The sequence below is a fragment of the Lingula anatina genome, chromosome 3, assembly GCF_051362555.1.
Source record: "Lingula anatina isolate TDL-2025a chromosome 3, LinAna3.0, whole genome shotgun sequence".
NCBI classification, from domain to species: domain Eukaryota; kingdom Metazoa; phylum Brachiopoda; class Lingulata; order Lingulida; family Lingulidae; genus Lingula; species Lingula anatina.
Genome location: NC_141769.1, coordinates 14,930,372 through 14,945,472, shown reverse-complemented (window position 1 = coordinate 14,945,472; position 15,101 = coordinate 14,930,372). Strand labels below are relative to the sequence as shown.

Here is a 15,101-nt window from a genome sequence, read left to right as displayed (position 1 = left end):
GGATCGATCTTAGTATGGGAAGTTGGGAACCCAGTCTTAGTCAAGGAGAATTTCATCTGCTAATGTCAGGTTTCAGTGATAGTAAGTAGTGAGCCTTCCATGGTCTCTGTGGCTGTGGGATTTATTTTGATCACAAATGCCAGGTACATACCTACATACTTTCTTCCAAAATTTATTGAAAGCCCTGTGAAAAACTGAAAACTTCCTCTATGCCTAAAGACATAAGTTCAGCTTGAAAGATGTACTGCACACACACACTCACTCTTGGATAAGATTTATTTTAGCCAAACTGATGGATGGCTTTAGACCGATCAGATAAAAATGATTAGTAAAATATTTTACATTTCTCGCCAAATTAGAATATATTTTGCCTTAGGCTTAAATTTGGACTGGGCCCAGATACCCCCCACCCTTTATTATCCTCAGTCTAACTGGCTTTTAGTTTCATTTGTTTATTTCTAGTATGACCATCTAACAAAAGTGATGTACAAACAGCACAAAGGATAATGGACTGTCTGATAATGGGTTGTTTTGAGCAAGATACAGATGGGTGATTTACCTGACTCATCTGTGAGGATGGTCTGAAGGAGCATTAAAAACTGGTCTAACTTACTAGTAAATGCTAAAATGAAGCTGAACTGACAGCATCATTGAACCAAATGATTAATACCAAAACACACAGTTGTAGGAAGGAGGAGGGGGGGCATATATGTGACATGGTTGTTCGACTACTGTCAACAAGACTGTGATTTGGTTTAGGTACACCCGTTCTGAATGCAATTGATCTCAAGTATGTAAAGGTACTTGATGACTTAAAGCTCCTGCTGTCCTCTCCTACATATGATGCCATTGCAGACAATTTACTTCATCTTTTTATACTTTTTGGGATTTGAACCTTACATGTTTTATTGCTGTTAGTGTTTGTTCCTCTAAAAGGGTTAAAAATTTATTTAAAGTTGCAAACATCTGAAACAAATATGTATACCAATATTTGACACATTTCATGGTGTTTATTCTCAGAGGGCGTATGAGTGAATGTTATTACCAAAGTGATATTTAAACAACAATATTTCTCATGTTGGCCACAGATTATTACCATAAAAAATATATCCCACTATATGATCTGTGGCTCTCTGGTTAAAGATTGTGAGTGCTTGATTCACAGTTTCCCATACATGTGTTTTTATCACTTCAGATTAGCATCAGTTTTATTGAGTTCTACATAACTTACAAGAAATATGATCAGCCAGGTACAAAATGCAGGTACTAAGAATTGTATGGATTTATGCACTCACATATCCCAACACCAAAAAGATAGTTGATAGATAATTTATCTTTTAGTTATGACAAGCATTTTGTACTTAAATGCTCTTCTTTTAAAACATTGGACTGGGTAAAAATTTTATTTGCTGTTATCTCCTAGGGAAGTGCGTTCTTTAATGTAATAAGCCAGTGATGGAAAAAAATGTGTATGTTATTTTGGTATTATTCATGCCCCTCATTATTGTACCATTTAACTCCAATAATTTAAGGGTGGGTGGTGATATATTATGGTGAGGGGGAGGTTAGATAGCTTATCTAATAAACAACCTGATACTGACATGGCTGAAGTCCTGCATTGCTGAAGATCAAAAAAAAAAAAAAAAATGGAAAGGAGTGGGTGGTTAAATGCTACTCTGACATTATAAATAGTGTCAGGATTCAACCCCTTATCTCTGCTTTTATGTTAGGTGTATGAAATATTGTAACTACTAGTATGTTGGCCCTGCAGCTGAACAAAGAGCTAGTTTCCTATCAGGTGGTTCAGCCAGGCTGTCACTGGTGAACACTGCAGCTGTTCAATGTGCATTAATGAAAGTATGAGGTTGTGATAATTTCTTGTATAATGCTTGCAGTTTTATATTGCTCAATAAAATAAGGTTAATCTATTATTATTATTTAAGATATAATATGCGCATTGATACTGAAGGTTGCAATTAATTACTACAGATTATGGGGAGTGTGTGGGATGGGTGGGTGGGGGGGGGAGGGGTATCTAGATTGTATAAGTAATATGGTTGTAAGTGGATGTGGGTGGGGAAGAGGGCTGTCCAATATAGATCTACAAGTAATAATGTTGCTCAGCTTTGCTAATAACTATACCTAGGAACATTATTGCCAAAATCTGCCCAAAAAGGGTTTTGAAATGTGATTTGTTTTTTGTCACACTTTTTCACCTTTTGAACCAGAGCACAAGAATATTCCTTCCACGTGCACAAGACAAGAACTTGCATGTTTGTGAATTTTTTGGAACACAATAATGCTTGACCTTGTTTGATTTTAACACATTAGCCTTCATTGTTTACTCTTGATATTTGGTCTTGTGGATTAGCTCAGGGTTAACCCAGAGCACAAACAGAGGGAGATGTTTCAAATGATGTCACAGAGCTTTGTGCCCACTGGATATCTCAGCAACTTCTCCTTTTTGACATGCCACGAGCAAGGTCAAGTATGTTATCATGTCAAGTTATGAAGATTAAGAGCCAGTGAAGGACTTGGTGTGTCCAGAAACAGAATTAATAAGTTTGTTTATGTAAACGTGCAAGTTTTGATAAGTTTATTTCTCTGGTCTAGGAAACATAAGCTAATACTTTTTGTAAAAATGGAGCTTGGAAGCAGAATCCAACAAATGCATATTTGTATATTGAAGTACTTTGAGTATGTTAGTGTAAAACATATATTGACAGTTCTAAATTTCAACAGGAGATTTACACTTTGGCAGAAATGATCTGACCTTTGTGCCACCCAGAAATAAGTTTTTTTATAAGTGATCTTATGATCTATTTGTCAAGTGGTAAATATCTTTGGCCATGTGGGCTTTGTATCATCCAAACTATAATTTTACTTTTGTTGCAACCTGGAGGGGATTGGGGGGGGAGGGGGGGAGGTCCATGGTGTGAAATCGAGGTTAAGTCTGAATCTGGGAAGCAGTGGTTTATTCCTTACTAAGATGGAAAATCCGATTGGCTTCATATTGCCATCATATGTACATGTAGGGTTTGATTACTGGTGCAGTTACTAATGGTACAGTATAAAATAGAGAGTTAGCATTTGATAGCAGTAACTGATTTCTTTTTAATTTTGTTCACTTTAGGATTTAATAAATGTGTGAATCTGTTTTTGAATGTGTTTAATAATTCACTTATGTACATGCAAAGTGCTGTAAGTGTACTTTTATATAGAATGACAGATAAGTGCAATAAAGATTCATGGAATTATTCAATTTATTTTTTGACAATGAATGAATTGTAACCAAAAAAAAAAAAAAAAACTTCCATTTAATGCAACATTCCTTGGGTTGCAGACATTTAGTATGTGGTTATCTTTAAACGTGGTACATTATTGCTTCCCTTTGGCAACAGTAACTCTTAGACAGACAGCTGTGTTCTTTTGTTCATCTGATAACACTTAGATGATATGATGAGACATACTACTAGATTGCATGCTATATATCGACACATTAAGCATCTGCAGCTGTTTCCTTGTGCTGCAGAACCCAATAATCATTCTTGTTTTCTTGTTCAAAATGTAGTTGTTTTCTTGAACTGTTTGCCAGAAAAGCAAAGTGTTTCTTTTCCCAAGATTTACTGTTACTTCCTTGCCATGGGCATGTGCCACAGACAAAACATTGATTTTCCGGAGAAGAATCCTTTTCTATGAGGAATTATTAGTAATGAGAGCCACTTGCAGATGGTTGGATGGGATGCAGTAATAGAACTGCCCTTACAGTTTTATTTGATGCTGCACTAGAAATATGTAGTAGCTACACATTAAATGTTACATAATGATATTTTATTCAAGCATTGGAATGTAGAATGTAATGTGTTCTTTGTATGAGGTGGGATCATTTCAATCATTATTTAATCAGTTTATTAATCATTCCTACTGAAAGCACAATCATAATGAAAAATGTAAGATATCCACATTGTCACTCCAATGTTAACAAGCAATTAACCACAAACAATTGTTTACTCATGTGCTTCAGTGTATGAAAAGGCGTTAAGATTGTAAAAACCTATTGTTACAGCAATGACAAATATGGCCGCACAAACAGTCTCTTTGGATGATCCACATGGCCTTAATGTCTTTCAGTTACTTAACTTCCTTCTCTCATTGTCTCTGCTAAGTATTAAGATACCAGAAGCCATGGTAATGGCAATTAAACCTGATGATACACACAATGCATTGCATGCTCTGACAGTTTATATAGTCTTTGTCTACTCAGACTGATATTGATTAACTTCACAAGAGAGGCTCCATGTGATCATTATCCAGTTAGGTGGCCTTCAGCCGAGTTTTCGAAATTATTGAATACTGGTACCAGGAAAAAAAGACTGCAAATTAATTCATTGCTTCTTTCAATTAAATCTGTTCAATTTTTGGATAACAGCAGTGTAACTTACTAATAACGATTTCACAGAAATCATAATGTTTGAACCATCAGCATAAACAGGGCTACATGACTCCTAGATCTAGCAAGAATGTGCTAGTATACCAGATAGTTTTACCACTATTTTCACATGATTTTATAATTAGCCATTGTTAGCTGAAACACAAAAATATATATCAGGTCGCTTGTCAAAGTGTTAAACCAGTGGGTTGTGCCCAAGGACCCGTCTCCAATTAAACTTTCATTCTAGTATATAGTTCCATTGTGTATGGGCTCTAAAGTTATCCAGTGTATGGAACATTGGTAATGCACACCATCACACCTGGTGGTTAAGCAGATCTGGCAGAGCTGGAGGTAAAGCCTCCTTTACACTAGATGGCGTCCTTACAGCCCCACTTGAGAGTAAAAAGAAATAATTTAAGTGCTTACAACTGGTTGATCATTGAGCATTCATCTTGCAACCAAAGCGATCTTGTGCCTCCTTTCTATGACCACAGGGATGGCAGTTTTTTAGTTGCACAAAAAACGCAGAAAGGACGGCATCCAGCGTAAAGGGGGTTTAAGGTCCATACTGCTGCACATGACACAATTTTCTATACTTTCCTGCCTCTTGTTGATTTGTCATCTGGAGACAACCACTGCTTTATGTATCATCCTGTAACTGAGAAAACAAATAATGTGTTTACTCAGTAACAGGGAGGGATCAGAAGCATTGTTCACAACTGCTTCTGAGTTGTTTGTTTTTCATCTATTTGTTAATTTCTTATCCGGTTACAGTTCATGGTTATAAGCTGAATGTGTTACTGTTGGTGATGTATTTTCAAATGAATATTACATGGGTGAAAGTTTTCAGGATTATGCCTGATTTCAGGATTTTTAGTCTTCATTTAGACACTTTTATTGCATATGGTCCAAATGTGATGAGAAATTGCAAGCTACATTTTCAGAATTGTCGGTTTTTTTACAACCTTCATCCATGATATTACCTAGAATATATCAGCTGAATCGGGTCAAAGCAAACAGCTGGGTGTATTATGAGTCTAGCTCCAGAGGATATTTTGATTAATATCTCCTTGATAAAAATTCCTAGTGGATGTAATCATGTGAATGATAAAGTGGAAGAAGGCTTTGTTGATTATTCATTGAAATCTCTTGGTGGCAATAAATCTAATCATTAGTAAATTGTGTGAAGGTGTCTGTTTTTATGACTGAATTAAACAGGTTATGTATTGTTAAAAGATGGTCGTTATGTAAATGGGTAGTGGTGTTGAACCTTTTGAAGTCTTTTGTCTACATCCCACTACTTAGTGGAGAACAATGAAGCTACAAAACTTTGCATGCATAACTTAGCTTACCAGAACATATATCGGATTAGGCCACCACATTAATTTTTTCACTTAGACCCCATTCCCACAGATTTTAGATTGATCTATCCCTGTGGGGAGTCTCACTAGATTACTGTCAGCTTAGCTGGCTTAAATGTCTGTCCCACCTACTAAAAGCTGTAAGGGGGTAATTAACTATAGTGCGCGCTCGGCTGACAGCTATTTAGCGTAAATCCCCAGGGAGTTAGGTCGATCTAGTTGAATCGATCTAAAGCTGTGACAGCCCAATTACTAGTACTTGCTTCTCTTATCATGATACTCTTCATGATAATTTTTTGTTCCATTTTTTTTTGTCTGACTTAGTACAATTAAGTAATAAATATTATAATAGTCACTATGCATAAGTTTCCAAGAAAAACTTTAATTTTTATTCGATTTTCATTTGAATATTAGAACAGTTATGATTATGATGAAAATTGCATTTATTAGGCACATTGGATATAAAATGATATATTTTAAATAAAATACAAATGAAAATATTGTCATGTTTAGTGGAGTCTTGCAAAGAAGTGGCTTTTTATCATTTCAGAAATGCAGAACCCCATTCAGAGACAAATTGATGCATTTCCTAAGCTTCCTGGGCACAGAAGATTTCTACACCCCATTGATCCTACTTTTTACTTGGTAAGGTATTCTCTTGTAGTCAGAAGTGAAAAAAATAAATGCCTTGTCAAGTGTAACTGCTCCCTTAATATGTAAGCCAGACTTAAGGATAATTGTTTTAACATTGTCCTACAAGAATTCTTTTGACTTGCACCTGTGTCTTAAACTCAAATAACAATTTGTCAAATTAATTGGAGAACTTCAACATATGAGATTGCTTGGTATTCGGTGTGCTTCTGAGCGCAAACAGAACAGCAGATCAACAGATCAAATATGGCTGATCCTGTTGAATTTTTGTTGCATAATCGCCGCAGGAAATATATTTAGTGTCTAATCGGGAATTAGCAGCGAGTCTTTTTGTAGGTCACCATATTTGATCCGTGGATATGTTAGGGTCCATTCAGAATAGTGGACTAGCTAGTCCGTGGGTCAAATATGGCGACCCACTACAAGGCTTGCCGTCTAATCCGCTAATAGACACTGAATAGATATCCCATGGGGAAGTATTCAAGTGGGTCCGCCATATTTGACCTGCGGACTAGCTAGTCCTTTATTCTGAATGGGGCCTATGTCCACTGTTCTGAAAACGCTCTCGCATTGGCTGCATTCACAACAGTGGACTAACAGATCCTCGGATCAAATATGACTGACCCACTTGAATGCTTATTGTGTAATCCCCAGGAAATCTTTTCATTGTCTATAAATGGTTTATGCTGCAAGATTGTTGCCATATTTGATCTGTGGACATGTTAGTCTGCTTTTCTGAATGTGCTCTCTCATTGTGTGCCAAGGGTCCAGCCAGGCTGTAGAGATGGCTTCAGTTGCCATGCCCTCTCTGTCTGGTTATGTGTTGTTCATTTCCTGTCAAAGCAGGCAAAAACAATTCTGTTATATAATTGTGGTCTATATCTATTCAGTAGAGATCCTTCCAAAATATGTTGTCTTGTAAAAAAAAAAGGGCATCTTATTGCTGTATGAAATTTTTTTAGACCGACACAGTGTGTCTGGATAATATTTTCTTTCTTTTTAGGATCTATATGACAAGTTGAAGAGCTCTTTCACTTCTTTGTATGGTTTTAACATTTCCTTCTTATTATAAGAAGTTACTGCTATATATTGTTAAACACCTCTTTTAAATTTTGTTTAAAATGTTTACAGTATATTTACTATTATATTTTACACAATCATCTGTAAGCAGATTCAGCCTATGAATAATTATTTATTCTTTTTTATATTTAATGCTTGTACTCAGTCCTATTTCCTCTAATCTATTGATGAGATGTCCCTTAGTGAGTTGATAATGAGAAAGGAATTACTACCTAGCTGGAAATAGATAAGATTCTCATATGAATTTACCCTTCTCATTTGCTGCTCACTAGGGAAGATTTTTATAAATATTTCATTCTGGCATAATATCTGCTTTCTTTCTTTGGTTTCAGGCCAGATTGGTTTTCTCAAAAGGATACTGTAAGAAAAGAAAAGAAAGAAAACATTAAAAAAGGCTACAGATTATTACATCCTCATATCATCTTATGAATCACAAAAAAAAAGAGGAAGAAAAGTAATTCATATAACTTTGTGGTTTCAGGCAGTGCACCAGCTTGGTCTTGCAGAGAAAAAATAATAATGTAATTTGCTTAAAACAGTTTTCAGATATCCACTCTTTACCTTCTCCGAGCTCATATTGCTGATACATGAATTGAAAAATACATCATTCTCATTACCGTAAACATGTGGGGAACAGTGAGAATGAGAAATAAAAGGATGATCTTGTTTTATTTCTGTTATTGTTTTAGAGTGCATATAATCATACTGAAGAACCTGTAAATGTGTGCCAGCTTAATATCACCCAATGGTGATTTAAGGTGCACACAAAGATTTTTTTTCATTCCAGGATATTTCAGTTTTATGGTTTAATTTTTATTGTTTCACTCTAGGGTAATAGATATACGTTTGGGGCGTGTGGTATGCCTGTTTATGTCCCTGGTTTTCCATGTGGCCGGTACACTGAAGGTAACTGGTGACACTCACATTGTCAAAAAAAAAAAAACTTCTCATCCTCAGGGAAGGTTACTAGGTCACAGAACTCTTATATCATCTTGCACCAAGTCACACTTCATATCTGAATAATATTAGAAAAGGGGAATTACTTTATCTGATATTAAGACCCTTTAAGTCCAGCATACATTTAGTAGGTTGAGGTGGAAATGTCTTTTGAAAGTGAATTTAATTTAACCACGGAATTCCACCTATTGTAGCAGTACTAGAAAATGTAGTACATTTTGTAAAGTGATCCTTAGTTAAAACCAACACAAAGTCACAAATTTTATCTGAAGTACTATCAGTTCCTGTGTCTGAGAAAAGATCTTCTGAACATTTGTGGCATTAAAATATTTTGTGTAAAATAAATCTGCATCTTAATGGCTTTTGATTGAGCATTAAAAATATGAAAGCTCTCAGATTTCAGTCCCTGTATTTACAAATCTATCAACAGATAACTTATGTCAGATACTAATTAATGGGCCTAATGGTTTTCGGTTGGAAGTCAAGTACAAGGTCTTGGTTTTAAATACCAGTTGATCAATACCTAAATTCACTGGAGCAGTAGTTCTTTATAGGGTTGATACTTGAAGTTCGCTTGGCGTCACAATCAATAAAACTAGATTCAAAACTGAAATGGAGACTGGTACTTGTACTGTAACCTAAATGAACTGCTCTGAACCATTTGTATGATTAATCTGAAGGAAACCTGTGATGATGACTTCATCTGTCATAAATTGATTTTAAACCCAAAAGATGACTGTAGTTTATATGGAGTAACCAAATTGCATGAAAAACATGACTGATGACTGTAAATAATTACATAATTCTAGTCCCATCACTGCATATTTCTAAATTAATTTTACTGTTCAAGTTGATGAATTAATTATTTCAATAACTCAAAGAAACACAGAGAAAATCCTGAAATCTTTTATTTCCTGACATTATTAATTAGTACCACCAGCGTGTACGCTGGCGGTACTCATGGTTTTAGTCTCGACCCGTCTCGTACGGCTCCGTAAGCTCCGCCGGCTCCGTGAGCTCCGCCGGCTCCGTTGGCTCCGCAGGGTGTCGTGGGATACAAGTCACCGTTACCGCTTCTCCTCCTAGACCGCAAGGACCCGTGTCCCCATCTCTTGGATTTAGGTCACATATAATCTCAACTTGAACCCCCTGGTATTTTTGTCTCAGTTGGTGCTTTGGCCTGGGCGTGACGCTCGTTGAAGCGCACCCATGTCAAAATTTTGGAAAATTCAATGCTAAATATCTCCCAAACCAAAGGAATTATGGGAAAAATTACTACAGAAGTCTGACCGAAAGTCATATGTGTAGATTCCAAATATGCTCTGAGATTTGACTTTTGACCTCTATTTCAAGGTCAAACGGGCCAAAATTTTCTAAAAATGGGACTTTTCTGCAAAAAAATATTTGTTTGTACCAATTTTCAGAAACTACACAGACCTAAGCTCTCATATTATGGTGAGGGGTTACAATCAGGGTCTCCTTTCATCTTTGAGAGTTTGGGGTCATTAGGTGCATTTTTATGGGAGAAGCGGCCATTAGATATGAAACTGAAAACTCTATCAAATTCTGGAACCGTAAATGCCAGAGACCTTTTGAATTTTGCAATTTGTAGGACTTGTCAAGCACAATACTGGAGGTGGTGTCCACGTTTTTGTTTTCGATATGGTTTAGGCGTTGCGCTATATAAAAAAGTACAACGCAATATTCAGTGGTGAAAATAAAATGTGAATTACTCCAAAATTAGCAGAAATATGCCCATAGTTCCTATTGAACTTGAACAGGAAGTCATATACTGGCAATCTAACTGTGACCTTGAAATTGACCTTTGACCTACTTTTCATTATGAACTGCACTTTGCAATTTTTCTGATCTTCATATCTCCAAAACTGGCAAAGATACGACCATAGTTACTATTGAACTTGATTAGGAAGTCATATACTTGCAATCTAACTGTGACCTTGAAATTGACCTTTGACCTACTTTTCATTATGAACTGCACTTTGCAATTTTTCTGATCTTCATATCTCCAAAACTGGCAAAGATACGACCATAGTTACTATTGAACTTGATTAGGAAGTCATATACTTGCAATCTAACTGTGACCCTGAAATTGACCTTTGACCTAATTTTCACCATGAACTGAACTCTGCAAATTTTCTATCCTTTATATCTCGAAAACTGGCAGAGATACACCCAAAGTTACTGTTGAACTTGAATAGGAAGTCATATACTGGCAATCTAACTATGAACTTGAAATTGAGCTTTGACCTACTTTTTATGATGAACTGCACCTTGCATGTTTTCTGGCATTTATATCTCCAAAATTGGCAAAGAAATTCCCATGGTTACTATTGAACTTGAATAGGAAGTCATATACTGTGACTTTGAAATTGACCTTTGACCTACTTTTTCACCAAGAACTTAACTTTGCATATTTTCTTGCCCCTCATATCTTCAAAACTAGCAGAGATATGCCCATAGTGTTGCCCAAGGTTTACTCTTTTGTCAGCATACTACAGATGCAACAATGATAACACATTTCAAGGAAAACCAATAGGTCTATTGTCTAGAAAATCACAGGAGTGATCAATGTTAGGAAAATACAGGTCAATTCCAAAATCTGCATGATTGGACCATTTTTAGTTATGTAGTTTTTTTTTTCTTTTTTTTTTTAAATATTTTGAGAACTCTTGTTGATTTCATTTTATAGAGCTTGTTAAGCATAAGACTGGAGGTGGTGTCCCTTTTTTTTTTTTTTTTTTTTTTGGTTTTCCATACGAATGAGCTTACTCCAGCTGGTGGTACAATATCCGGAGGTGGTATCGCCTCTCTGATCCTCTAGTTTAGATTTGTTATGCCAATAACCTGCCATGGTAATGCAGTGTTAACTTAAACAACAAAGTTGGATGGATTTTTCATGTCAAACATGGGTGTTGTAGAAGCTTTATTTTTTTTTTGTTATAGAAACGGGAATGATAATCTGGGTGTATTGAAATGATGTAATGTTTTTTCTGTATGGCTGTCACAGCTAACACAGTTGTAACAAGTCAAAATGATTTTGTCAAGGCAATGTTTTATACCTTTCGAGTATGATTTATATTTTTCCTCAGATATAATGAAGTTTTTCTTCAAAGAGGCACTATCCAGTTGTGAATCAGTGTCCAGTGTTTTTTTTTTTTTTTTTTTTTTTTTTAAGCATTTTGTGAAAAGTTGTTATAGGCAGCACCTTGTGTTCAATCATAATGCTGCCATCCCCCTGTCCCCCTGTCTCCCCCCCCCCCCCCCCCCCCCCCCGACCTTCGGCACCAATGATCATGTGCTTGTGAAACACCATTATATGCTGTTAGGACTGTAAAACTCGAGGTGGAACCCTTAACATTTATTTTTCTTCTTAAAATGCTATCCTTCCAATTTTGCATGTTTTCTAGGAAACATTTCTGAGTGGATAACTTGCTGCATGGCCCAAACTGCCTGAACCAAGATGTTATTATAGGGAGGTGGAGGGCAAATTTGGAGAAAATTGATATTTATTGAAGTTTGCATCAATGGAATTTTCCTAGGGATTAAAGAGGGAGGGGGGAGTACCCACCCCCCCCTTTTCCACCAGTAACTGGTCCTACAATGCTAGGGCCATGGTGTATCCACCTTCAATGGTTCTACTATACTGACTGATATATTGTACAATTTTTTTGTTTGTTTATTGTAGGATTATTGATGCACGCTTAGGACGTTTGTTTACCCTCTACATGTCCACAGGGTTTTACTTGGCATCGGTTGGAAAAGTATGTACTCTGTTTTGAGCTGTGTGTCTGTTTGCACCTGGCACTGAGTGGTTTCCTTCCTGATTCACTTTTTACGTATGTTTGTAATTCCCTGCTTGGTAGAAGTAGGTGTTTTTTTAATTGATGTTTCTTACCCAGTGTTGGCATTTTTAATTGGTTTCTTATCCAGTGTGGGCAGACTTGGAAATATAATTGAATGTATTGGAAATCACATTTGAGAAGCAGTTGCAAGACAAAGATTAGAAAAAATTTAAAATAGAGTTAGGGTATATATTTAATAAATAAATGATAAAATAATTATAATAAAAAAATGAATGAAAATAAAATAATGAAAATAGTAATAACCAATTTATTGCTTTTAATGAAATGAAACTAAAGTGTATGTGCAGTATAAGATGTACTGCTTGGTGTGAAAAGGACCTCAGCAAACTTGAATTATGCCACAACATTTCTGTGCACATAGTTTTTCAACTTTTATATTATGCCTTCTCACATTGATTTATGCAACTGCCAACACTGAACCATTTTGCTGCTTGAAGACAAAAAGCCATAGATCATATTAAGAATGCCATGCTACCTTGAAATAATGGTGTGTTTTCATGAACAATTCAGTCAACGTATGACATGTGGCATGAAGACATTCCAAAGGCACATTTATTATATGAACTCACAGAAATGATACATGAGCTGCAGGCGAGCCTTCTATTGAGATTTGTGTGAGAGCAATTTGCATGTAATCTAGTTTTGACAGTGAATGCACTGTTAGTTTGTAGCCTAATGCACAGGTTTACTCTGCTTATAGTATCACTTCCTTCAGTAGGCATGATCCTTCTTCATAGCTCATGGTTTAAGGTTCAGAGACCTGACAGAGACTTGGTTTATATACTGTAATGACTTGCATCTTTTCAAAGGGAGAGCTGAATTTTACAGATACTGTATTTTTAAGCCATAGTTTCTTTAAATTACAACTTAACTATTGATTGCTAGCAACAGAATTGAAAAGCAGGCTATCCTAGGCCGTAGTTCTATTCTGTGCAGTAAAATCGTCACAAATGCTAAATAGAAATATCATTTTTAGGATTCTAAAATCTTGTACCTGAAAGATTGGTAATTTCTGCCCATTGAAAAGATCCAGACGTTGCCATACACCACATTAAGTAAATCTTCATACCCCATCTACTGACTTGGTTTCCATACCTAGATTGATCCATCTGGATCGGACTAATTCCCTGGGGAGTCTCACTAAATTGCTATCAACTAACCGGGGCGTGAATGTCTGTCACGCCTACCAAGTCAGCTAGGAGGTAAAGATAATTACCACCTAACAGTTTTACTAGGCTTGACAGACATTTAAGCCAGTTGAGTTGATAGCAATTTAGTTAGACTCCCCAGGGAGATAGAGCTATCCAAATATCTGTGGGAATGGTCCCAATGACAGAAAGCCCATGCAGTATGATGGGGAGAGGTTGGGGTCTCTCAGTATTTAGAAACTCTGGGGGATCCTTATGTATTTTCAGTTGTGTGCAACTGCATTATTAAATTGACATGAATTTCTTGATCAACTTTTTCTATGCTCACATATTTATCAACATGGTAGAGTTGATCAAAGGAGGTATCTGTTAAATCTGTCTTCTAGGAAATTTTCTAATTCATTTATTATATTATTCAATAGTTTGATAGCCCAACATGCTGCTGATTATACTAAGCACAACAGAAAGAATGCTACAAGAAATGCCTCAGTATTCTCTTATTTTCCCCCAAATTTGAGACTGTATTGTGATACTAAAATCAATATATGTAAAAGTGGTATCAATTCAAGGCAATTGTTGAGAGACAAAAACAGCAGATCATTATTGAAAAAGAAAAGATACTTCTTGAAGAACATAGATATGACTTGATATTCATAAGTATTATATCCTCCAAGCTTGATTTCATGTGTGCCTCGAAATTTGTAACTTTATTTTCTAGACTAAGAATAGCCCTTTCAGGTGCAGATTTCTCTGATTTATAGTTTGCTATCAGCAAATCCTTGGCCCTGACTTTAGGTGATAGGCTGGCTCTGTAAAGTATAAATGGCATGGTATCAAGCACATGAAGTATTATGACGAGTGTCTAATGATCAATTTGCATGACAAAGTACAGGATAAAGCATTTTTTGCTGTAACATACATAGAGTAAATGAGTCTTGGCTGAAGTTCTGCCAATGCACAAATACTTTGTTTGCACTTAGTTCTGCTGGTGTTCATTTCTTTTCAAGTCCTATTCTGTTGACTAATAATAATAATAATAATAATAATAATAATAAGTAAAAAGTAATAAAAGAAACCAAAAAAGGCTTTTGGGACTTGATGTTTTTTAGAGTTTTAATGCTGGCTGAATATGATTTCCCTGATTTTAATTGAAAAAAAAAAGAGAAAAATCAATTATAACATTAATGATGATGGTAAATATTACAACAGTTTAATGTGATTAGCAATATAGGTGAAAATTGGGTGTTGATGAAAAAATTGCTGAATACTAATATAAACATCTCAAAAAGGAATAATGAAAGTGATTTGTTCAAAATAGATGTGTGGGAATGAAGTACTATATTTTACTGCAACTTGCAAACACACACACACACACGCACACACTGAAATTTATCTTTTAATATTGATTGATATGAGTTATTGATATTTTTAGCTGTAAACATTTTAATCTATAGAAAGCTGAATAAGTTTATTAATTTTTTTTAAAAATATTAAAAATTTTAAATTATAGAATAAATAAAGTTTTTAATGAAAGTTGTTTTTTTTTTTCTACATTGTGTCACAGTAACTACTTGAATTCTTTTCATTC

At 35.5% G+C, this 15,101-nt stretch overlaps 1 protein-coding gene across 2 annotated transcripts in view; it reads left to right on the top strand.

The window, feature by feature from the left end:
• LOC106181304 (uncharacterized) overlaps positions 1-15,101 on the top strand; it is a 28,359-nt gene that overhangs the window by 5,486 nt on the left and 7,772 nt on the right. The window contains exons 3-4 of one of the 2 annotated variants that reach the window (XM_013565636.3): positions 6,344-6,438; positions 12,188-12,263. In XM_013565636.3, coding sequence (XP_013421090.2) covers positions 6,344-6,438; positions 12,188-12,263 — 171 coding nt within the window. Of the gene's footprint in view, positions 1-6,343; positions 6,439-8,354; positions 8,431-12,187; positions 12,264-15,101 lie in introns of both variants that reach the window. The other variant, XM_013565637.3, reaches the window with a different exon arrangement.